This window comes from Desmodus rotundus, chromosome 8, assembly GCF_022682495.2.
Source record: "Desmodus rotundus isolate HL8 chromosome 8, HLdesRot8A.1, whole genome shotgun sequence".
Lineage (NCBI taxonomy): Eukaryota > Metazoa > Chordata > Mammalia > Chiroptera > Phyllostomidae > Desmodus > Desmodus rotundus.
Window position 1 is genome coordinate 103,502,254 of NC_071394.1, and position 23,823 is coordinate 103,526,076.

Consider the following 23,823-nt stretch of genomic DNA (forward strand, 5'->3'; position numbering starts at 1 on the left):
GGGTGGGTTGGCAACGGGGAGGGGCTGGCGTGAGCCGGCTGATGTGTTTATCCGGTTTTCTGGGTGGGCGGTCAAAGCGCACGCGTTAAGGGCGAAAGGCGGCGGAGCTGGTAGTGGGATGCGCATGCGCTGAGTGAGCGGGTGGCTCTGGGAGGGTGTGGAGGGGGGTCTTGGAGGAGAAGCAGGGGAAAAGGGAAGCGAAGGGAAAAGGAAAGGGCGGGGGGGAGGGGTGAGAGTGTGCTCTGCGCATGCGTGCGAGCGCCAGCGACGACGGCGGCGGGGGAGTCTCGGGGATGACAGTGGCTTTGCCCGTTGGGGTAACGGTCGTCGTCTCCGGCAGGGCTTGAGGTGCTACACTGACCGTGGGATCTGTTAAGGCCGCACCAACCTGGGCCCTACCGAGCTAGAGTGGCTCGTGGAGTCCGGGTGAGGGCAGCGAGGCACGAGGGGAGGGGCCTGCAGCGGGGCCTGCTGTGTGCGCTGGGCGGCGGCGGGGCCTGGCTGCGTGAGCGTTCGCCTCAGCCGTGGCCGGGCGGGCTCCGTGGGCGGCGGCGACCGTCGTGCTTGGCGGAGGCGGTGTCCGTGTGTGCGGCGCGGAGAAGATGGCCGGGCAGTGAGGGGCGGCGCTTGCGCCTGGTGACCTCGAAGTGAGCGACTGAGGAGCGAGGGGCGCCGCCGCGGCCCGGCCGGGCCTGCTCCCCGCCCCCTCCCGCCGCTGCCGCGGCCGGCCCGCGCACTTCCTCCCCGGCCCTCCCTTACCGGGTGCGGGACCGTATTTCCCGCTTCGCCACCTCAGGGAACAGCGGGGCTGTAACCGCCGGGGCAGAGCGCCAGGCACAGCCCGGGCCCCGCGTCCGATATGGAGAGAGTGGCGGCGGCCTCGGCCAGCCACAACAGTAACATTCGTCGCTGCCGCGGCTTCGTGCACTAGATCGAGGAAGCTGACGCCGGAGCTGTCGTCCTTGCTGTCGCTGCTGCCTCGGCGCCGGGCGCTGTGATGGAGTAAGGGCCTTGCAGGCAGTGAGACGCGTGCTCGCCCCTTGGACCGGGCCGGGGCCTGCTCCCACCTAGCTCGACCTGAGGAGGTACCTCCGCGTCCGGAGATGCAGCTCCAGCCGAGGCCGCCCGCCGAGGCGCGGGGCTAGACTGAACTCCCAGTCGTGGCCCGAGCGTCGAAGTCGCCACGTTCCGCGCCCCGCGGCCGCCCGGGACAAACTCGAACGCCGGTTTCTTTACTTTTTTTTCTTTTTCTTTTTCCCTTTCTCGTCTGCAAGTCTCAGGGACGGAGGAGGGGCGCCACGGCCCCATGTGTGGGAGGATTGCTTCAGCCTCACAAACTTGCACGGATTTTGGTTACTACTTTGACCAGTGGTTCTGCTCTGATTTCCTCCGAATTGTTGCAAATTCGCCATTGTTCCCTGGCTGCTCACAAAGTTGGATCCGGAATTTTTTTTCAACCGGGAGTCAACGGTGTCCAAGTGTCTGCAATGAACCCCGTGAATGCTACTGCTCTCTACATTTCCGCGAGCCGCCTAGTGCTCAACTACGACCCCGGAGATCCCAAGGCGTTTACCGAGATTAACAGGCTCTTGCCTTACTTCCGACAGTCCCTCTCGTGCTGTGTTTGCGGTGAGACGCTTTTTATTGTTCCGTTTTCAAGGCTTGCTTTAAAAAACCTGGGCAGGGTTAACAGGAACGGTTCGACGACATGGTAGTTTGTATTAAGCTTCTGTTATTTGTGCAGTAGTATACGGTCATTAGTTTTGAAACTCGCCAAAGGACTTTTGCCCGTCATTTCAGAAAGAATCCTTCCATACTGCTTTCTACAGCGGCCTGAACGTTCAACTGTTTAATTTGCCTTAGGTCGGTTGCTTAGCATTTCTGATGATGGTTTTTTAAATAAGGTGAAATATGCATGCATCCTGCTGCCATTCTGTTTTAAACCTTCGATACAAGAGTTGACCTAATACCAACCTTGGTTGAAACACGTACATGTGGCCTGTTTGCATTTCCGCAAACTGGTGTTAATGTGGGGGTGCTGGTATGAATGTGATGCGCCCACAGCTAAGGGAACTAACTCGGTGCGGAACTTCCCCCCCAGGTTCTTCCACAAATGCTTTGACAGTTGGATGGTAAATAGTGAGCCAAGCGAATACTTGATGGGGTACCGAGTGCTTTTTAATGGGATTTTAACAGGAATATGTTTCTTTCTGTTTTGTGGCTTTAATATATTGTGGCCTGGTAGAGAGTTATTTTAGGTGTTTTTGTTCAAAAATGTTATCTTGTGCTGGGGAGATAACTTTCAAGTTATTTTTGAGACAAAGATATGCTAAGTTGTCTAATAAATTGAAATTTCTCAAAAGTGATAATTTGGATTAGTTGTGCACATACAATAATGTTTTTTAAAAACGTGGATGAAATGTTAATACAAAGGAAAGGGCAACTGGCCAAAAGAGGCTGTAACATACTCCACTTCATATTCTTATTCTGCCAGAAATTTTGAGATTTTGTTGATCCACTCAATTGTTTAGTCAGAACTTGGTAAATTTAGGCATTTCAGGCTTTCACTTTATCTTAAACTAGATAAAGAGGAGTAATCTTGAGACTATACTTGAGAGTTATCTAGCATTTTCTTTATAGTTCTGGGGCAAAGCACTGAAGGAGTGCAGAAGAGGTGAAGATTGGGGGGGGGGTTTGCACACCAGATACTTAATCTCATAAAAATTTAAGTAACTGTGTTAGAATGTGATTAAGTTCTGTGACTGGTGACACTTAACACCTTTATACAGAAACGCATGCCTGGACAAATCACTTAACTGCCCTGGGCCTCAGTTTCTTAATATAAGAAAAGAGAGTTTTGGGCTAGAGTCAAAGTTTCCTTTCAGCTTAAATTTTACTGGTGGATGCATAAGAATTTGGTTTCAAGGTACCTTCTTACCCCGCTCTCAGTTTTTATGGAGTGCTTTTTTTTTTTTTTAACAGCTTTTAATAGTTTGTGGATTGAGGAAATGGAGCTGGTATACTTTTTTCTCCATAAACATTTTTGTGGGGGAGATTGCTGTGGTGATGATGGTAGGGGAAAGAGAGAGGGCACAGGGCAGCCCACTCTGACCTGGTAGATGTTGTTATCCAGGTAACACTGGCAGATCTGTAAAGTCTTTTCTAAAGGTGGATGGCATTTAGCCCTCTATTTCAAGGGGGAAGTGGTAGATTTGGATTTTGTAGATGCTTCGGATTTTAAATTCATATTAGTAGCTTCAGGATAGTTGTAGTCTAATTGAATCTTTTCCCAGAGTCTAACCTGGATTAAAAAGACATTAAAGATAAAACTACATTGAAAAGGTAGTTTTTTTTGTTTCTTTTTAAAAATCAGTCTTGGCAACACAAGGGAAATTTTCCTAACAGTGGAGCATTGTAATTATTCCTTTTTGTTCAGCTACCCTCCCCCACCATCCTATGGAAGAGATTTGTGGATTCTTTTTCTCCCTTATAACTGAGTAGTTGGCATAAAATTTCAGCAATATGATGTAGCTTCCCCCACCCCCCACGTAGTCTGTGGTTATCAACAGATAGGAAAAAAAAATCAGTTATTTGAATTCAGATCCAGCATTTCATCAACTTTATATCAGGTGCAGCCTTAGACTCTCTTAGTTGAAATACATAATACACTCATTCAAATTACTAGGGTATGTGCAGTTGTCTTTCATGAAGATAATATACAAAAGTAAAGTTTAATTCTGTCTTGAAGCTGTAGATAGGGAGTTTGTTTCAACAGGCCTTCCAACATCTGACCCAGTCCTACCTTTTCAGCCTGTATTCAGCTGCTCTTTTACATAATTACTCTGCTTCAGCCAGGTTGATGTTTTTGCCTTTTCAAACATACATACATGCTTTATGTTTTCTTCTTTCTTTCAATCTCTATAACCCTTTGTCTAATCTTAGATACTTAAAACTTTTTCAGTGCAGTTTTTATATCTGATTCTTCTGATACATTAGGGAAAATGCTATTTTTTTTTTACATTTTTGTGTTCCTCTTGCCTTATCCTTTCTCTTTTATCTAGTGACTTGCATGTAGGTGTTTATGAGACTCAGGAGGAGAGTGAGAGGAGGTAAAGGAGGGAAGGTAAAAAAGGCTTACAAACTTCCCAGTTAGGTACAAATCTTGGTTCTTCTACTTTTGTGTAGACAAGTTGCTTTAACTTTTTGCCTCACCTTCCTTTATCTACAAAAGGGGGTGGTTATACCTTACTTCTTCAGGTTTGTTTCTCCAAATTTATTTTATGTGTGGGTTTATTTTTAAGTGGGGAAAAACCTTTTGAACCCCTGAGAACAAGTCTATGGACTTGGTGTCTGGCACATGTTATGTGCTTAATATCCCACCCTGGTGCAGAAGTAGAGAGAGGGAGGAGGAGGTGAGAGAAGAGACTGAACTGTCAGATCAATTATTGTCAAACCTAGACTATTCTCTGGAAATACAGTTTTTGTTATCAGTGTTTTTTGAAATGTTAATTAGCTGATTATCACTGTTTGTTTTTCATTTGCTTTGTATATTTAAACCTGAAGCTTTGAGTGAATGGGATAGCAATGCTCCAGAGAATTGCTGTACTTTATAGGCCACAGAAACAGAAATTATGTGGGCACTACTTTTTGTGTGAGTTTTTTCCCCTTGCTGTAAATATTGGGGCATGCTTTATCACTTACCAGAAAATATAATTTCTTTTAATGGCATGGGACTTGATAATTTCTGTCTTGGGGATTTTGTTTTTCATTAAACTTATAAGTCCTCAGGTGATACAACAAGTTTCATAAGTAGAATCAAATCCTGTTAGAGTTGGAAGGACTTGTTGAGTGGGAAACTTTTACTCTTTGAGATATTTGGAGTCCTGTAAATTAATCATGATCAAATCTCTACTTAGGGCACATGAATATTTTTTTGTGTTTTGAGTTTAGAAACAAAATGGTTCTGGCTTTTGATTTACTTGGTAGTTTTGGACCTTCTTACATAAAATGGGAAGGGAGTGGAGATTAGTGTTTCCCACTGATATAGGGTGACATAGGCCGACAAATTTTTGTTTTGAATGTGAGAGACTAAAGACAAAAAACCCTATCTTTTTGTACTACTGCTTACGTGTACAAAAGATACCTACTTCTGGTGTACCACTAGAAGGTAGGTGGTTGCCTGAGGGTGAGAGCTTTCCTTGTCTTGTTCATTGTAGCCTCTTGTCTGACACTTACTGGCTTGTTGAATGGATGATATTACCATTAAAAAAGAAAGTTTCAAAGTATGAAGGATGGTTTTCATACTCAGAATAAATAAAGTATTTGCTTTAAAATCAAATAGATTTAGCTCTATGAATTACCTTTACTTTCCTTATTTGTCTCATTTTGCCATTGTAGACTTTCCCCTCCCCACTGGAATTAGTGGAGTAGATGATCTTAAGAATCTCTTCCAATCTGGAATTTTGACTTCTCTCTTTTAGCAGAATTAACTTTGGTTTTTGACTGAGCAAACAATTTATAAATAGCAAGAATCTTCTAAAGTGAACTTCAAACATACAGCTTGGAGTATCTTATTTTCAACTATATATCTTTTAGATGGAGGCTAAATTAAAAGGCCATTTGAATAATTGTGTTACATTAATACTTTATATTTTTCTCAAACCATGAGTTCATTTACTTAAGATTTTATATTTCTTGTATTTAATATCATAGTAAAAATCTTTTATTGTTAGTAAACATAATGTAAAATTTGGTATCTTAACCATTTTTAAGTGTACAGTTAAGTAGTGTTAAATGTATTTACATTGTTGTGAAACAGATTTCCAGAATTTTTCATCTTGCACTTCTGAAACTCTACCCATGAACCATTCACCCATTTCCTCCTCCCCTTCAGCCCCCTCTAACTACCATTCTACCTTCTGACTTTATGAATTTGACTTCTCTAGATACTTCATATAAGTAGAATCATACAGTATTTATCTTTTTGTTGACTAGCTTATTTTACTTAGTATTCTTTTCTCAAGGTTTATCCATGTTGTAGCCATGACAGGATTTCCTTCCTTTTTAAGGTTGAATAGTAGTCTGTTGTATGTATATATTATACTTAGTTTATCCACTCATCCAAGATGAACATTTGAGTTACTTCATCTCTTAGCTATCACAAATAGTGTTGGTATGAACTTGAGTGTACAAATAACTCTTAGAGACCCTGCTTTCAATTCTGTTGGGTATATACCCAGAAGTGAAATATCTACGTTCTATGGTATTTCTTCTTTTAAAACTTTTTAAAAAGAAAGCCCTGGCTGGTATGGCTCAGTCGATTGAGTGCTAGCCTGAGAACCAAAGGGTTGCTGGTTCGATTCCCAGTCAGGGCACATGCCTTGGTTGCAGGCCAGGTTTCTAGTAGGAGGCATGCTGAGAGTCAGCCACACATTGATGTTTCTCTCCCTCTCTTTCTCCCTCCCTTCCCCTCTCTGTAAAAATAAATAAGATCTTTAAACAATTTAAAAAAAAAAACATGTATTGATTTTAGAGAGGGGAATGGACAGGGAGGAGAAGCAGGGGAGGGAAGGAGGGGGGGGAGAGAGAAACATCAATTGTTGTTCCACATATTCATGCATTCATTGGTTGATTCTTGTATGTGCTGTGATTGGGGATTGAACCCGCAATCTTGACACATCAGGAGGATTTTCTAACCAACTGAGCTGTCTGGCCAGGGCTGTTTTTAATTTTTTGAGGAACTTCTATATTGTTTTTCACAATGGTTGCACCACTTTACAATCCTTTCCAACAGATTAAGCATTTAAATTCTTCACATCCTTAATAATATTTTGTTTTTTATCTTTTAAATTGATAGTACCCATTGTGAAGGGTATGTGGAAGTATCATTGTGATTTTGATTTGCAATTTCTGTAATGATTAGTAATGTTGGTCATATGCTTGTTGGCCATTTGTATATTTGAAGAATTACTGCCTTTTTATTTGGAAAACTTATTTTACTCATTACCTCTTTATTAATCACCTGTGATGTTCTAAGTGTTGGAATAAAAAAAATGAAGTAAGACACATGGCTCTTACCCATATGGTGCTTAGTGTTAAGGGGAAGACAGATAAGTAAACCAGCAATTATTATAGGCACTTAATGTTATACCAAATCTCAAGTATCATAATAGAACCATTTGTAAGTTAACTTTATTACATATGTAAAAATTCAGAAATTAGACACAAATATTTCTCTTCATATAATTTGTTTTGAATAATTGTTTGTCTCAACATTTAAGGTAAACCTGACTGGTCATCGAGTAGAGTTGGGTTTAGCAGGTTCATGAGGGGACTTAAATTTACCTGTTTTCTCTGATATGGGAAGAATTCTTTTTTTTCTTTTTTTGATCCTCATCTGATGACATTTTTCCATTGCTTTTAGAGAGAGTAAGTGTAGGGGGGGAGAGAAATGTAATGGGGGAGAGAAGCATGGATTGGTTGCCTCCTGCGCTCTTCCTACTGGGATCGCATGCGCCCTGACCAGGAATTGAACCCCGGCAACCTTTCCGCTGTCGACACTCCTAAGCAACTGAGTCACATTGGCCAGGGTGGAAGAATTCTTTGGGGAGCATTAATCTAGTGGGCTGTTAAGGAAGGACAATATTTAATAGTTTGTATGGTAGATACACTTCTTTTATTTCACATATATCCATTTAACTGTTAGGTTTTTTTTTCCTAAGAAAAATCTCCTTTTTACAGTTTCCCCTTTTAGCATTGTAAAAATTAGTTCTTGAAAGTTAATATTACTCTCCCTGGCTGGTGTGGCTTAGTTGATTGAGTGGCGGCCTGTGAACCAAGGGGTGGCTGGTTGGTTACCTGGTTGGGCGTGTGCCTGGGTTGCTGGCTGGGTTCCCCAGTAGGGGGTGCATGGGAGGCGGCCACACATTGACATTTCTCTCTTTCTCCCGCTCTTCCCCTCTAAAAATGAATCTTTTTAAAAAAGTGAATAATACTAGTTTGAATAATGGTTCAAGGTAGTCTATGTAGTACTGTAGAATTAGGCAGGAGAAACTGTTTCAGTGTAGTGAGGTCTAGGAAGTAGGGGCTTGAGTGGGGCCAAGGGGAATGGCAGAATTAGTTGTTCATTTTCAATAAGGCTTGAGGGAGATGAACAGTTTTGACTTGTTGAGGCTGCAGTAAATCAGGTTTACTTGTAATGAGTCCATGAAGGAGTGCCCCCTTACTCTTAATGATTATTCAGAGGCCTTTTGTGAGGTGAGCTTTAATGTCAGGCTAAAAAATTTGATGTTTGTCCCTCCACACCTTCCAAAGTGTGTTCTGTAGGCTGCCTAGATCAAATCATGTAAAGGACCTGTTAAAATTCAGATTCCCAATTATCATGTGGGACTGATTGGATCAGAATTTCTGTGTGCAGGGCCTTGTAATCTGCATTTTAACTCCCCATCTTGATATGGGGCAGAGGATTTGCAAATTGTTGTCCAGGGGGTGTCCAAATTTTAAGTAAATTTACGATTTTGTGTTGGGCAGCATTCATAGCCATTCTGGGTCAAAAGCAGCCTGCTGGCCGTGGGTTGGACACTAACATTTTAAGTAGGAAAGTGATGTGATTGAAATTCTGTTGTAGAAAAGATTGACGTGGGGATAGAATATGGGATTGATTATGGAATATTGGTGGCAGTGGTAAGGGAACAACATAGATAATGCTAAGGAAATTTTTGTCTTATGAGTGTCATAACACTTTAATTCTTTGGTATGCACTGTAGTACACTTTGTCATGGTTTGGCATGTTTTACTATGAATAGATTAAATGAGACATTTCCTATTCTAAAATTTATAAATACATCTAGCTCAGTGCTTTCACATAATATACACTTGAAAAATAATTATATTTAAGAACTGACAAAACCTGGTAGTTTAATATAGATGCATGAGAAAAATTGAAAGAGTCAAAGGTAGCTCAGTTTATATCACAAATGAAGTCATTGATTTTGGAAGAATATAAAAATTTATTTTTTATGGCAGGCACTTAAAAAAAGATTTTATTATTTTTAGAGAGAAGGGAAGGAAGGGAGAAGGAGAGGGAGAGAAACATCGATGTGCAAGTGATACTTCAACTGGTTGCTTCTGACATGCCCCAACTGCTAACCTGGCCCGCAACCCAGGCATGTACCCTGATTGGGAATTGAACCCGTGACCTTTTGGTTTGCAGGCTGGCACTCAATCCACTCAGCTGCACCAGCCAGGGCAGGATATGAAAAATTCAGATAGACTGATTTGAAATAATATAAAGACTGCCCATTTAAAATATTTTTCAGGAATTTAGCAATTTGGTGTGGGATTTTGGAGAGGTCAGATGCTTGGGAGAGGCGGCAGTTAAGATAGGAATTAGAGTAGATCAGATGTGAGCCTGAGGAGAATGAAGGGAAGGTTGAGACAATGTTGAATAAACGAATGGTAGTTGGGGGTTGGGGTTAGTGAGGAAAACTTGGATTTTAAAATAATTTTATGCATTTGACATAGCAAAACAACATATCTTCTGAGTCTTGGTGTTGTGGTTTTCAGTCTCTCAAATTACCGTATTTTGCCATTATAAATGCACTTTTATCTTCAGATTTGTGAGGAAAAAAAAGTATGTGCATTATTCATGGGTACTTATATACCATAGGCATAATGTGTGTATTAAGTGCACAAAATGTGGGTGTGCATTATATGCAGAAGCACATTATACATGGCAAAATATGGTAATTTGCACATCCACGTTTTTGAATTCCTTGTTTTCTTCATTTGTATGTGTGCATGTGCACATGCACTTGGGGTCAGGTTGATCACATCTATAACATGCCATCTTTAATTGGTTAATGCCTTACTATATTGGCTTCTCTCAGTTGACATTTTCTCCTGAGTCCACTCCATTTAGCTACTTTTATGTATGATTCATTTAAATTTGTTTTTGCGAGTTCCGATATACTTTCTTACATCAGAACTCACAATAATCAGAACTCGCAGTAATCAGAAATTACTAATGTAATTTCTCTTATATTTCTCTGTGTTTTTCCCTTGATGTTTAAATCTCTGCCTGATGTTCTGATATTTAGAACTCTGGCCATATGTAAGATAGGAATCTAGGATTAGAAAGGGGCACGGAGTCTGAATCCTTCTACAGTTTATCAGTTGGTTGCCCAGCTTGTGACTGGACATTTTCACAGTATGACATAGGATATAACTATGTCATATTCATCAGAAGGTGTGGGCTGTCTCAGGGATCTCTTCATGGTGTCATTGAGCTTACCAGCTCAATTTTTATATAGGTCTTACAAGGAAGATACTACTAGGTTATTCATAATGAGAATTTATACAGCCTTAGGCAGAAAGGATCATATATCATATTTAGGTATTTCTTCACATCAAATAATCCTTTTTTTAATATTCTTGAAAGTTCATCCAAGCCTTTTCTGAATACCTCTAGGTTAGGGAGTGCAATTCTACTCTGTAAAATAGCCATATCATTGTTTGACAACTTTGTAAAAAGAACTTTCTTTAAAAAAAGTTGGTTTCTTTAGAAAGTTTTTGCTTCCAATTTACCCAAGTTTCCTTCTCTACAATGGTCTCCTGCTGAATTTTTTTTTTTCTTTTTTTGTCCTCTGGTACAATTCAGAAAGCCTTTGATAAAACTTTATCCATCAACTGTTGGAAGACAGTTTTCATGTCTTTCCTGAGAAGAAAACACCACTACTAAGTTCAGTCCTGGAAGCATCCTGGTCTCAAGTTTGTTTCTTCTACAACTGTAGACTTTTGTGTTCATGTCTACAGTATTTTAGATATGGTCAGATAGGATTGTGTGCCTTGATGACTTGGACAAAGTATTTAATTTCTCTTAGTTTCATTTGATTGGACAAGAGCAGAGATTTGGTTTTGAATTTGGCCCCCAGACATTTTTTTTCAACTTGATTAAAAACTTACTGAATTGGTTGTTCAAAGTTTTAAAATCTACCCTTCAAATAAAAATTGAGATTTTAGGTACCTCTTAGAAAATTATAAGGTCTGTTATCAGTGAGTGTACATTCCACCATGGCATGGCAACCATTGACTGTAGGTGAGAGGGGGCTTCTCCCTTTTGGGGGTGGAGGTAGGTTAACTCTCTCTAGTTTGCTCTCGGTCCCTCGCAGCCTTTGTCACTTTTTTTTTTTTTTTAAACTTTCCCTGTATGCTTCTCAAGACATTCGGATTTGTGATCCTCAGGAATAGAGAATTTTATAAGGTCTCTTGTGCTCTAGACACTATTTTGAACCACAGTCTACTGTGTTTGGGATCTTGAATTATTTTGTGAACCCTTCTTACCGCGGTAAAAATTGGGATTGCTTTACTTGTTTGGCAATCGTTGGTTCACAATGTTTCTGGTCAATTAAAACATGTTAACAAGTTCCTTGATAGTGTTGTTCAAATCTTCTCTATCCTTACTGATTTCCTATTAGTTTTGCCAATTTTTGAGAGTTTTGTCAATTTGTTGAAACCTCTAACTATAATTTAAATGCTTCTATCAGTTTCTCTTTGTAGTTTTATGTTTCTTTTTTCTTTTTTTTTTTAAGGTAAGCATATATTTTATTGTTAAAAAAATAGTCCAGTTTTTTTCTTTATGTATCTTGAAGTTCTGTTATTAAGTGCATAAAACAATTTTGAGCACATGAAATAGTTAAAGTGACTTTAATTTTTAAGGTTCTGCTCAGCTAATCCTATTTGTCATTTCTAGGTTTGTTGCTCTTTATGGGTCATATTTTCCTGCTTCTTTCATGCCTCGTTAATTTTCATTAGGTTGTGGATATTATGACTTTTACCTTGTCTGTAAAATTTTACCTTATTGATAGATATTTTTATACTATAAATATTCTTGAGCTTTGTCCTGGCTGGCGTGGCTTGGTAGGTTGAGTGCCGGCCTGTGAACCAAATGGTCGCTGGTTCGATTCCCAGTCAGGGCACTTGCCTGGGTTGCGGGCCCAGGTCCCCAGTAGGGAGCATGAGAGAGGCAACCACACATTGATGTTTCTCTCCCTCTCTTCTCCCTTCCTTTCTCTCTCTCTAAAAAATAAGTAAATAAAATCTTAAAAAGAATATTCTTGAGCTTTGTTTTTGGGATGAAGTTGCCTTTTTGCCCCGTGTATACAATGTGCTCTGGTGTATAATGTGCACCCACATTTTTGTGCACTTTACACATGAGGTTATTATACCCGTGGTTTGTAATCTTTGTACCCTTATAAAATGCACACCTTTTTTTCTCCCTCAAAAATCTGGGCAAAATACTGTATGTTATTTGTAGACAGTTTGATCCTTTTGAGGTTTGTTTATTGGGTGGGACCAATGCAGCCTTCAGGGGCTAATTTTTCTGTACTATTTAGCAAGAATTTTCTGACTGTTTTATCTGATGCCTTGTGAATTATGTTTCTCACTGTAGGTGTTGGGATTAGGAATCACTCTTCTGCCTCTGAATTGCATTGGGACTTTCACTTTGCTTCTTTCTGGGGGCGGGGGTGGGGTGGGGTGTACTTTCTTCAGCCTTGGGTAGTTTCCTGGTAAGGAATGTGCTAATCAGTACTCAGCTGAAGATTTGAAAGGGACCTTGTCTAAATCTCTGGCACTCTGTGCAGCTCTCTCATCTCTAGTACTCTGTCCTGAAAAGTCCGGTAGCCTTGTCCTCCCAAATCTGTTTTCTGAATGTGGGAAGACCACTAGGCTATGTTTGGGCTCCTTTTCCTTGTGCTGCAGGTCTGAAAATTATCTCCAGGCAGTAAACTGGGGAATTGTAGGGCTCAACTTTGTTTTCCCTCTGTGCTGTTGCCCAGTATCTGCAAACTGTTGTCTTGCCCAGTTTTTTGGTTGTTTCAGGTGGGAAAGTAAATCTAATTATTCCATTTTGCCTGGAAGCAGAGTCAGATTATATTCTAAGCCTGTGCTGTCCCATACAGCAGCCACTAGCTGCTTGACATTTTCAATTTTATTTAATCTTAGTTAAGATTCTACTCAACTAAGATAGAATTTTATTTAATCTTGAGATTAAATGAAATTTAAAATGCAGTTCTTTAGTTATACTTAGCTATATCTTTTTTCTTTTTTTAATTGATTTTTGGAGAGCAGGAGGGAGAGAAACATCCATTTGTCATTCCACTTATTTACGCACTCATCAGTGGCTTCTTGTGCCCTGATTAGAGATCAAACCTGCAACCTTGGTATTTGGGGATGACACTCTAACCAACTGAGCTACCCAGCCAGGGCCACTTAGCTACATCTTAAATGCTCTGTAGCGTATGTGGGTAAGGACTACTTTATGGGGCATTGCAAATATAAAACATTTCCATCCTTGCATGAAAGTTCTACAGTGTACACCAAAAGGTTGGGGGTTCAACCCTCCAGTCAGGGCACATACCTAGGTTGCAGGTTTAATCCCCAATAAAGGTGCATTTGGGAGGCAACAACTTGATGTTTCTGTCTCACATCGATGTTTCTCTCTCTACCCCCCTCCTCTCTCTCTAAAACCAATAAATATATCCTGTGTGAGAATTAAAAAAAAATTCTGGACAGTGCTATAACAACTAAAGAAATTAGATTTGTTCCTGAAATCTGTGGGAGCATTGAAAGATGCCTTCAATGTTTTCTTCTCAAGATTTTTTTTTTAAACATTAAGCTGTATGGGGTTATGAAAAGAGAGGGAAAATAACTATTTTTTTTCTTCATAATGAGGCAGTTTGAAGCCATACTAAATGAATATTGGATCAAATAGTGGTGTCATAACCAGTTAATAATTCTGCTGACTCCTGTCTGCCATGAGGGTTTTAAATTGTTTTAATTCTTAGTTACATGTTTTGTTAACTTTTGGTCATATTATTTCATTTTTTAAAATTCTTTATATGTCTAATCAATGGACAGTTGGTTAGGGACAAGAAACATTAAGAAAATTAAGCTGATACTGAAGAGTTAGGTAAGAAGGAGCATAAAAACGTTAATAATTTAAATATTTGGTTCAGTGTTATTGTTACCTGTCTCTGTAAGTTGCTTGTGTTGTGACATCCTATCAACAAGATGTTGGTGATTATTAAAAAGAGCAATATTAAAAAGAGATTATCGGCCCTGGCTGGAGTGGCTCAGTGGATTGAGCGCAGGCCTGCAAACCAAATGGTTACTGGTTCGGTTCACAGTCAGGGCACATGCCTGAGTTGTGGGCCAGGTCCCCAGTGGGGGGTGTGCGAGAGGCAACCACACCTTGATGTTTCTCTTCCTTTCTTTCTCCTTCCCTTCTCCTCTGTCTGGAAATAGATAAATAAAGTCTTAAAAAAGAGAGAGAGAATACTATATTTTGCTGTGTACAGTGTGCTCCAGTGTATAATGCGCACCCACATTTTGTGTGCGTTATATACTGGATTATTATACCCATTGTATGTGATCATTATACCCATGTATAATGCTCATCCTTATTTTCTCAAAAATTTGGGCGAAATGTGCATTATACATGGTAAAATATGGTATATACTTATATGCAACATGGCCTTTTATTTTTAGAGATGAAAGATTACTTAAACTTGCAATGTGTTATTTGAAGTGTTTGCAAATACTTATCTAACGCCACTCTTAGTTCATTACTTAGTAACAAACCACAAGAATGGTTAAACTTTTTAGTAAATATAAGACTTTTAAACTCCAAGTCACATTTGCAGTTCTGTTCTTGTATAATGCAATCAATTTTAGCCTGTTCTTAACATTCATGAGTTTAGAAACATTATGTAATTTTAAAGTAGATATGTCACCAAAATGCATTTTCTTACCTAATTTAAGTAAAATAAGATGCAGCTCTTGGTAATGGGGAGTCAGAATTTGCCTTTGCATGTTTTATTAAAATGAACTGTATAGTATAATCTTGAATAATATGCTGAATAAAATTTTTTTTCTTAAAATCACTTCATCACATTTCTTACTTAAATGGTGAGAAACAATCCCCAGGAGTTTCCTTTGCGGTGAAAGTGTAGGCAAAAAAAAGTTAAAGTATTTTTAGTGGTTCCTAATCCCAGTTGTGTATCGGAATTACTTGGGAAACTTTTTAACAATACACATCCTTGGGCAGAATCTCCAGATATTGAGTCAGTTCTGGAGTTGGCCACTTAGGTGATTCTAATACCCCTGAAATAGTGTAGTGCTATGCTGTCTTGGAATTCTCCTCGGGTGATGTTAATAAGTGCACTTGAAAAAACGTGCCAGTTAAGTTTAAGTAATGCCATGTTAAGCAAGTTTATTGACAGTTGTAGTATTCAGTTTTAAGAAACTGGTCTATTTTGGGATGACTCTCCAACAGGGTTTTAAAACAAACCTGTTAATGCTTTATGGTTTAGTGGAATACCAGTTTGGGAAATTTGGATCTAGATTTATTTTGAATCAATTAAATGTTTGATTGTTCAGCTATGAATTAAGTTAATTATGCCTAATGTATTATCTTATTGATGATAATTTAATGAGACCATTATTGCTTTGCAAATATACAAAAATGATGAAATATTACAGAAGTGCTTTGTAACTATAAAACACTATATAAAGTTCTCCCCTCCATAATTATTAAGATAAATGATGTCATTTAATTCTTACTAGAGTATGAAATGAGGCATGAAAAGTTTTTTAATATGTTGTGGGTCCAAGTGGTATACATCATTCGTTTAATAACCTGTGGTGTTTGGATTTTTAGTTTATAATGGTAGTTGACTGGAGAACCTTACCTCACCAAGAGTATTAGGAGGTATTTTCCATAGTTTTAGGTTAACCAGATATATAAAAGTTACAGAAACTAAAGTTTAACCATTCAAATGTTCAGTAAACAGTTTGGTTTGAGTAACATTCATACTTTTAAAGTTGCATTGTTCATTGATTTTCATTTCTCAGTAAACTAGTTGTAGTCCTTTTCCCAAAGTGGAAACACAGATTTTTGTGTCTTACTTTTTCACCCTTCACTCCCCTGGCGTACACCTGTTGATTTTTTTGAGGTATGTATTTCCCTTTTGGTTTACTAATAAACTTTTGTGGAAGTTTAAAGGAACATATCCCAAGGGCTGCTCAATCAAAAATTAAAGAAGAAAAACAGACCTGGGTTAGGAAGCTCTATCAAAAGGAAAATGGTGATGTCTTCTTAGGAGAGTTCTTTCATCTCAAATTCATTTTTCTTTGACTTGAACTTATTATTATAGTAGTAGTCATACTCATGAATTTTGCTGTATGAAAAAATTTTAAACATTGAAGATGAAGTTGAGATAGCTTTGTAGAGAATTCAGTCAGGAATTCTGAACTCATGCAAATTCAGTTCTGTGCAATAAAGGTATCCTGACCCTCACAGAACTATTGTTGAGCATCCATCCTCCACTTCCTTTCACTGTTCCTGCCCCACTCACTGTCCATTATTACCAGTACCTGTTCCTGTTCTTCTTCTCCTAAAAGGTTTTACATTTTGAGGTTAATTATTGATTCTGCTATGACCCAATTTCTTTTTTCTTTTCTTTTTTTTTGATGAAACCAAATGTTTAATAAATTTGATCAAATTCTAACTAAGGAGATGTAGATGATAGAAGGGACCTTCTGGCTTTTTACTACTACCTCTACTTTCATCTCTGAGTGCATAGCTCCATGCTGAGTCTGCTCAGGAGGCAGTCTATCTTCTCTCTTTCTTGAGCCTCTTTTTAAAAAATATTAGTATATTTTATTGATTGTACTGTTGGCAATTATCCCATTTTTTTCTCCCCTTTATTCCCCTCCACCCTGCACTACCCCTCCCACCAGCATTCTGCACCCCGCCCCCCCAGTTCATGTCCATGGGTCATACATGTAAGTTCTTTGGCATCTCCATTTCCTACACTATTCTAAACCTCCCCCTATTTTGTACCTACCATTTATGCTTCTTATTCCCTGTACCTTTTCACCCATCCTCCCCCGACCCCCTCCCCACTGATAACCCTCCATGTGATGTCCATTTCTGTGATTCAGTTCCTGTTCTGGTTGTTTGCTTAGTTTGTTTGTTTGTTTGTTTGTTTTTCTGGTTCAGTTGATAGTTGTGAGTTCGTTGTTGGTTTACTGTTCTTAGTTTTGATGATCTTTTTCTTAGATAAGTCCCTTTAACATTTCATATAATAAGGGCTGGGTGATGATGAACTCTTTTTTAACTTGACCGTATCTGGGAAGCACTTTATCTGCCTTTCCATTCTAAATGATAGCTTTGCTGGATGGAGTAATTTTGGATGTAGGTCCTTGCCTTCCATGACTTCAAATATTTTTTCTGGTCCCTTCTTGCCTGAAAGTGTTTCTTTTGAGAAATCAGATGATAGTCTTAATGGGAACTCCTTTGTAGGTAACTGTCTCCTTATCTCTTGCTGCTTTTAAGATTCTCTCCTTCTCTTTCATCTTGGGTAACATAGTTGTGCTGTGCGTTGGTGTGTGCTTCCTTGGGTCCAACTTGTTTAGCATTTGAGCTTCCTGGACTTCCTGGAAGTCTGTTACCTTTGTGCTATGGCCCAATTTCAATAATAATTCTTTTTGATAAGTGGAAAGAAGCTAAAATTGTCTCAGTGGGAGCTATGGACTTAATAGCAGAGGTAGGGATGGTGTTGGATAACCAGAAAGAATAATAGATTGGAAATCAGTAGCCCCAGCTTCTGTTTTTCTTTGCTAGCAACTAGCTATGTACTCTTATGAAAGTCTCTCTTGGTTGAAGTGATAACCGTGGAACAAGTTGATTTCCAAGGTCATTCTCAACTCTTAATATGCTTTCTGTGATACATTCATTGTACACTTAAACATTAAGTCCTGGCTTATGTGGCAAGAGTGATTGAAAGAGAGAGAAATACATAAGTTTCTGGCCTTGAATAAGTGAATGGTGACAATATAATGTGGTAAGTGCTATTGTAGGAGAATGTGCATAGTGCTTTTGAACAAACTTGGGGGCAGGAATTTAGGATGGCTTCCTCTTGGAGGTCATATTAGAGTTGATTCTTAAAGATAGCTTACCATGCATGGTAGGAAGAAGGACATACTAGGAAGAGCAAATCACAGAGGAACTAGCAAGCATTGCATGTGTTAGAATCATCAGTGGTAGGTGAGAGTAAAGAATGGAGTTTGTGGAGAAAATTTGGTATTACTAAATAGCAGGGTGTGGGGGGTGAGATGACAGATTCTGAAAGGCCTTATATGTTATTCTAAAGACTTTTGATTTTAAAGGCTGTTTTTGTTTTTTGTTTGTTTGTTTTTTGGACAGGTTTTAGTTGTGCCTTTATGAAAAGAAAGACATAATCAAACTTGTATTTTAGAAAGGTCACTTGGTGGTAGTGTGCAAGATGGGCTGATTGGAGCAGGAAGTTAAAGCAGGCAGATAAGCTTGAAAACTCTTGCAGTATTCAGGGTAAGAAATGAAGATTCAGCTAACACCAGAGTAGTCATGGGGATATAACCTGAAGGGTGGAACTGGCAGATTCAGAGGCTATGTGCAGTGAGACTCTGGATGTGGAATGCTGGTGAAGAGTCTGGATGGTATACCAGTGTCTGGTTTGATTTCTGGGTGAATGAGGGTGTCAGCATCCAAGAGAATAAGGGATGCAGGAGGAAGAACGAGGTTTTTTTGAGGGGATTTAGGGGAGATATTCACATGTGTTCATGTTGAACTTGAGTTTTTTGTGGATTATCAAAGGAAAGATGAGGTTTCTAGTAGGCAGTTAGATATATGGGTGTGAGCTCTGGGGAGAGATTGGAGCTGGAAATAAAGATTTGGAAGTCACCATTATAAGTGGTAATTAATTGGCAAATCACTCTGGAGGAGAGTGTAGAGCAGTTTGGGGGGAATTGTCATGTCTCTGCTTCAAAGGGGGAAAAGGTTTGTGACTGCTGTGAGATTCTATGCTCAGTTCTGTGCATACGTATATTAAGTTCTCAAAGGGGTCTGTGTCCTAGTAAAGATTACTGTAGAATACTGGAATGGAGTAAGAAGGGTAGATCCAAGTATAGAATATGGGGATATTAAAATTAAGGAGAGGACAGAATGAAAGGAGATGGAGGTGTTAGTAGTGTTAGAGGGGAAGGGAAGAGACAGTTGCTGTTCAGGGAAGAATGATCAATCAGAAATGTCCATTGGTCTGGGATTAGCAACTTTTGCCTTCCATTGTAAGGTTAATTCTAGTGAAATAATTTAGCATATAAATAACTGGAGGGGAAATTGCTATAGGGAAGGAAGGTTAAAATAGAATTGAGAGTGAATAAATTTAGGTGGATAACTAGAGAAGGGAGGATAGGAGCCAGAGCAATGGAGGGAGGAGGTTTATCTTAAAGGGAAGAAGGGTGTGTGGGGGGGGGGAGGGGGGCGGAGTGGATGTAGGTAGGATGAGAACAGAGAAGAGAGGGAGAATATTTAAATACGTAAAGATTCTGGTAAATTTGAAAGCATAAGAAAGTGGGGTAAGTGGAAATATGCAGGCTTTTATTAGATTTTATTTTGTATCTTACAGAAAATTTCAGCATACAGAATTGAACTCTGTTATACCCATCACCTCAACAGTTAATGATATCCAAATGCAAGACTTTTGGTTCACTCTTTATAGATCTTGTCATAACATTTTATAGTCATCACTTAGAGCTGGAAAGAAGCTAGATATTTAGTCCCTTTTATAGCTTTAAGAAATGGAGGTCTTAAGTCCCTTTTAAACGTACATCATCATCATCGTTATTACTACATTTTTTTACTAAAAAATTTATCAGATTTGGACAGTTAACAGTAGTGGATGCTATGTATGCACTATCCAAATCCCCTTTTCAGAACTGAAGGACTTCATTTTCTTGGTAACTGGGAGTGTTTCTGGGACTGCCAGACCTCCCTGGAAATTTGTCTTCGCTGAAGAGAGTCACTCACTCAAGCTCATATCCCTTTCCCTGGGAGTAAGTCAACAGCCTTGTCCAAAGACCTGACTCCCTTGCCAAACATAGGACAATCCCGAAGAGCTCCCTGTAGGGTCATTTGGTGTCTTTGTTATGATTACATCCCAGCCTAACTTTTTCTTCCTCTGCCCCTTTCTTATTCCCTTGATAAACTTTCAGCGCAGGAACCTGACTTTCAACACTGATGAACTTTAAAATTTCTTTTGATTTGTATCAGATTTGCTAAACTTTTTAAAAAAGATTTTATTTCTTTATTTTTAGAGAGAGGGGAAGGAAGGGAGAAAGAGGGAGAGAACATCAGTTGCCTCTTAGGCACCCCCCTCCACTGGGGACCCAGCCTGCAAACTAGGCATGTGCTCTGACTGGGAATTGAACTAGTGACTATTTGGTTCGTAGGCCAGCACTCAGTCCACTGAGCTACACCAGCCAGTGCAGATTTGCTAAACTTTAAAGGATTTAACATCTTCCAGTTTTTCATATTTAAGAGCAATATCCAGGTAAATGTTGAAAGATTAGAATCATGTAATGAAAGAAAATGCTTAATTTGTATAACGCAAACATTCAGAAAAAATTCATCATTAGGACATGTTTTGGGATGGAACAATAAGAATACCTTCTTAGGCATGTTGAAAAAAGATCTTCATATTTAAGTGACAATTTTTCTTCCCTTATCACTCATCGTCAGTGTTGCTGCTGTTTCATATTTATTATCTTTTGTAAGTTTTGTAAAAGATCATTCTCCAGCCCCAGTTTGATATCAGGCTAACATGTTTTTAATTGACTTTCTTAACTTCAGAAAATTTAAAACATGGGCAAGCCTTGGCTGGTGTGGCTCAGTGGATTGAGTGCTGGCCTGTGAACCTGAAGGTCGGCAGATTCAATCCCCAGTTAGGGTACGTGCCTGGTTTTCAGGCCAGGTCCCTGGGTGGGGGTGTGTGAGAGGCAAATGGTGGCTGTTTCTCGCACATCGATGTTTTTCCCCTCTCTTCCTCCCTTCCTTGCCCTCTTTTTAAAAATAAATAAAATTTAAAAAAAAAAGGGCACAATTTTATTTTTCTTTTTTGGTCATACTGTAGAGAATAGAAACATCTGAAGTATATTTGAAACAAATATGGTTAGATAGAGTCTATAATATTAAAAAAAAAGTCTTGCTTTCATGTTTCAGGAAAGATTTGCCTAGCAGAATCCAATGCTATATTCCTGAACAAAATATTTGAAGATTTTCTATCTGCAGCATTTGAGAGTGCCTTTCCAAGATTAAGTGTGCCACTTGTCATCATTCAGTCAAATGTTTTGTCATTGTTCTAAGTTACAGTGTGATTGGGTTGATGATAAAATTCTTTCTGCTGTTAATAAGGCGCTTCTCCCCTTCTTATATACAGTACTTTTCTCTGTGTATGTGACTATAGATATACTTAGGAGGCTACTAAAGTTACCTGGGCCATTTGGAAAGGAATGTCTGGCAGAAAGTACATTATTTTATTCAGTTACAATTGCTGAGGAAATTGGCATTAGGCTCAATAATGTAAGTGAACCTAGAAAACTTCCTGTTTAAGAACTCTACTTTTTTTGAGTATTTTAAGATAACCAGTTAGTACTGTTTTCTTAAGTTTTTTTACTTTAGTAATGATTTAGAAAATATCATGGAATATAATCCATTTTACAAGAGAAGTTTTCATCACTTTTATTCTTTTCCAACTTTTGCATTACAGCTTTAATATGAGGTTCTGGTAGCTTTTTATTTTCTAATTATTTTTGATGTGAGTCCATTTGTTGGGAAGCAAATTTAGGCTGTAATAGAAAGTATATTTTATTGAGTTATGTTGAAATGTGCCTTTTATGATACCTCTTCTGTTTCATGTTGCTTGAATTATCTATCAGCAAAAGCAGAAAACTGCTTCCTATTTTTTGTAGGATGCCATATATTTGACATATGTTTTTATTTTCTCTTTCATTATTTTTGTAAAACTGGTTGAGGTGTTACAGAGCTTTTTGCTCCTTTCCACATATTTTTTCACGTAGTCCATATATCTAAGTATTTATATGATTTGAATTATTGTGTGGACTTCCTGATTATTTAACGTTCTGGTTTCTAAGAACGCTTCTTGGAGAAATGTTACAATGCTTTTAATCATTAACCATGACCTTTCTGTGTGTATTTTATACTTTTTTGATAGTGACATTTCAGGATGATGTTCATGTGTTAGCTGATTTTTCCTGATCTTCAGATGTCATCTCATCAACAACAAATAAGGTTTATACAAAATTACTTGCATGATTTGAGGTTTTTGATTAGGCAGTCTTTGTTGCTGTAATAATAGAAGCATTACCAGAAGAAGGAATTCTGGAAAGGGCATGGTGGTAAATAAATACGCAACATTTTGATTCTGATAAATGCTCTTTTTGTATATGTGCCATTTAAGTTAGAATTACATGATGCATTCCATCCCAAAACATGTCCTAATGATAAGTTTTCTGAATTTCGTCAAAATGTTAGTGGGGTTAAACACAATTACTGTTGAAATGGCAAATCAAAAAATTTTGCTTAGGTAGTAATTAAGACATGATTTACTGGTAGTTTTCATGTCAACGTAAAATTTATTGTATGGTCACCTTTACTATGTTATTTTGGAGTGAATGTATTATCAGTTGCTTTGTTCAAAATTGGGATCAGTTATCTATGTAGCAGAGTTTACCCAGAGACTGACGTCGTCCTTGTTTGCTTATGCTAAGGAGGAGTGCCTCCCTTGTATGGAGAAATGGGCAAGCTGATTTAAGACCTAGTTACAATTTATTTTGGTGCTGCGCGTCTCTCTCTCTCTCAAATTTAGGTTATGTATGTAAATCTTGATGCTGGCAGTGATTCTTGGGTAGGGATGAAGTGCATGGTTGCCAATCCAAGTGTTAGCTTTGGTATATTATTAGGGTAAAGTAGTGACTTAAATAATCTATGTTAAATCTATTCAATAAAAGGGAAAGTTTTATGAGAAAAGTACAATTTACAAAATGTTTTTTTTAATGGTTGAATTAAAGCCCTTTTCTAGGGCTTTACATGTTTTTTTCATGTTAAATCTAAATCTGGTATAAAAATTACTTAAATTGTTGACTTTGTTAGGTGTGATAATGACATTGTGGTTACATAAAAAAAGTACTTTGTAGAGATTTCTACTGATGTATATAGAGATGAATTGATAATGTTTGAGATTTGCTTAGAAATATTACAAGATGGGTAGATGAAATGTGATATAATCTTGATAATTATTGCATCTGGGTGATGGGCACATGGAGGTTAATTATATTATTCTCTGATTTTTGTGTGTGAAAGTTTTCATAATAAAAAGTTTAACAAAATTATAAGAGCATTAAAATCTTATTAAATATCCTAATTAATTACAAATTGTTGTGTAGTCCCAGGAATTCTCAGAATTATCATTGTGGTAATCTAATCTTTGTCTCATTATAAAATGGCTGACTTGGGGATGGAAAAAAATTAAGAAAGAGAGAATAGCCCAGTAGCTCAGATGGTTAGAGCATCGTCCCGTACACCAAGGTGGAGGGTTCTATTTCTGGGCAGGGCTAATGAAAGAATCAACCAATGAATGTGTAAGTGGAACAACAAATCAACATTTCTCCGTGTGTCTGTGTGTCTATGTGTCTGTCTGTCTGTCTCTAGATCTCTCTCTCTTTCTCTTCCCCGAATCCCTCCCCCTTCCTTCCTTCATCTCTGAAATCAGTAAGTAAAAAAAAAATTTTTTTAAGGAGAGAATAAATAAGAGATTGGTATTTTTTTAAAGGTGGAGTAAAAAATTAATATTCACTCTTCTTAGGGTCAATATAACATTTAATATTACTTAAGCTGGGCACATAGTCTCAAAAACATTTAGTCAT

General features: G+C 38.5%; 1 protein-coding gene across 2 annotated transcripts in view; it reads left to right on the forward strand.

Moving 5' to 3' along the window:
* The first annotated feature begins 113 nt into the window (after positions 1-113).
* MSL2 (MSL complex subunit 2) overlaps positions 114-23,823 on the forward strand; it is a 33,063-nt gene continuing 9,353 nt past the window's right edge. Inside the window, exons 1-2 of one of the 2 annotated variants that reach the window (XM_045199794.3) lie at positions 114-133; positions 1,275-1,629. In XM_045199794.3, the coding sequence (XP_045055729.2) occupies positions 1,488-1,629 (142 nt within the window). In that variant the 5' untranslated portion in view covers positions 114-133; positions 1,275-1,487. Of the gene's footprint in view, positions 134-181; positions 1,630-23,823 lie in introns of those variants that run through there. The other variant, XM_053929348.1, reaches the window with a different exon arrangement.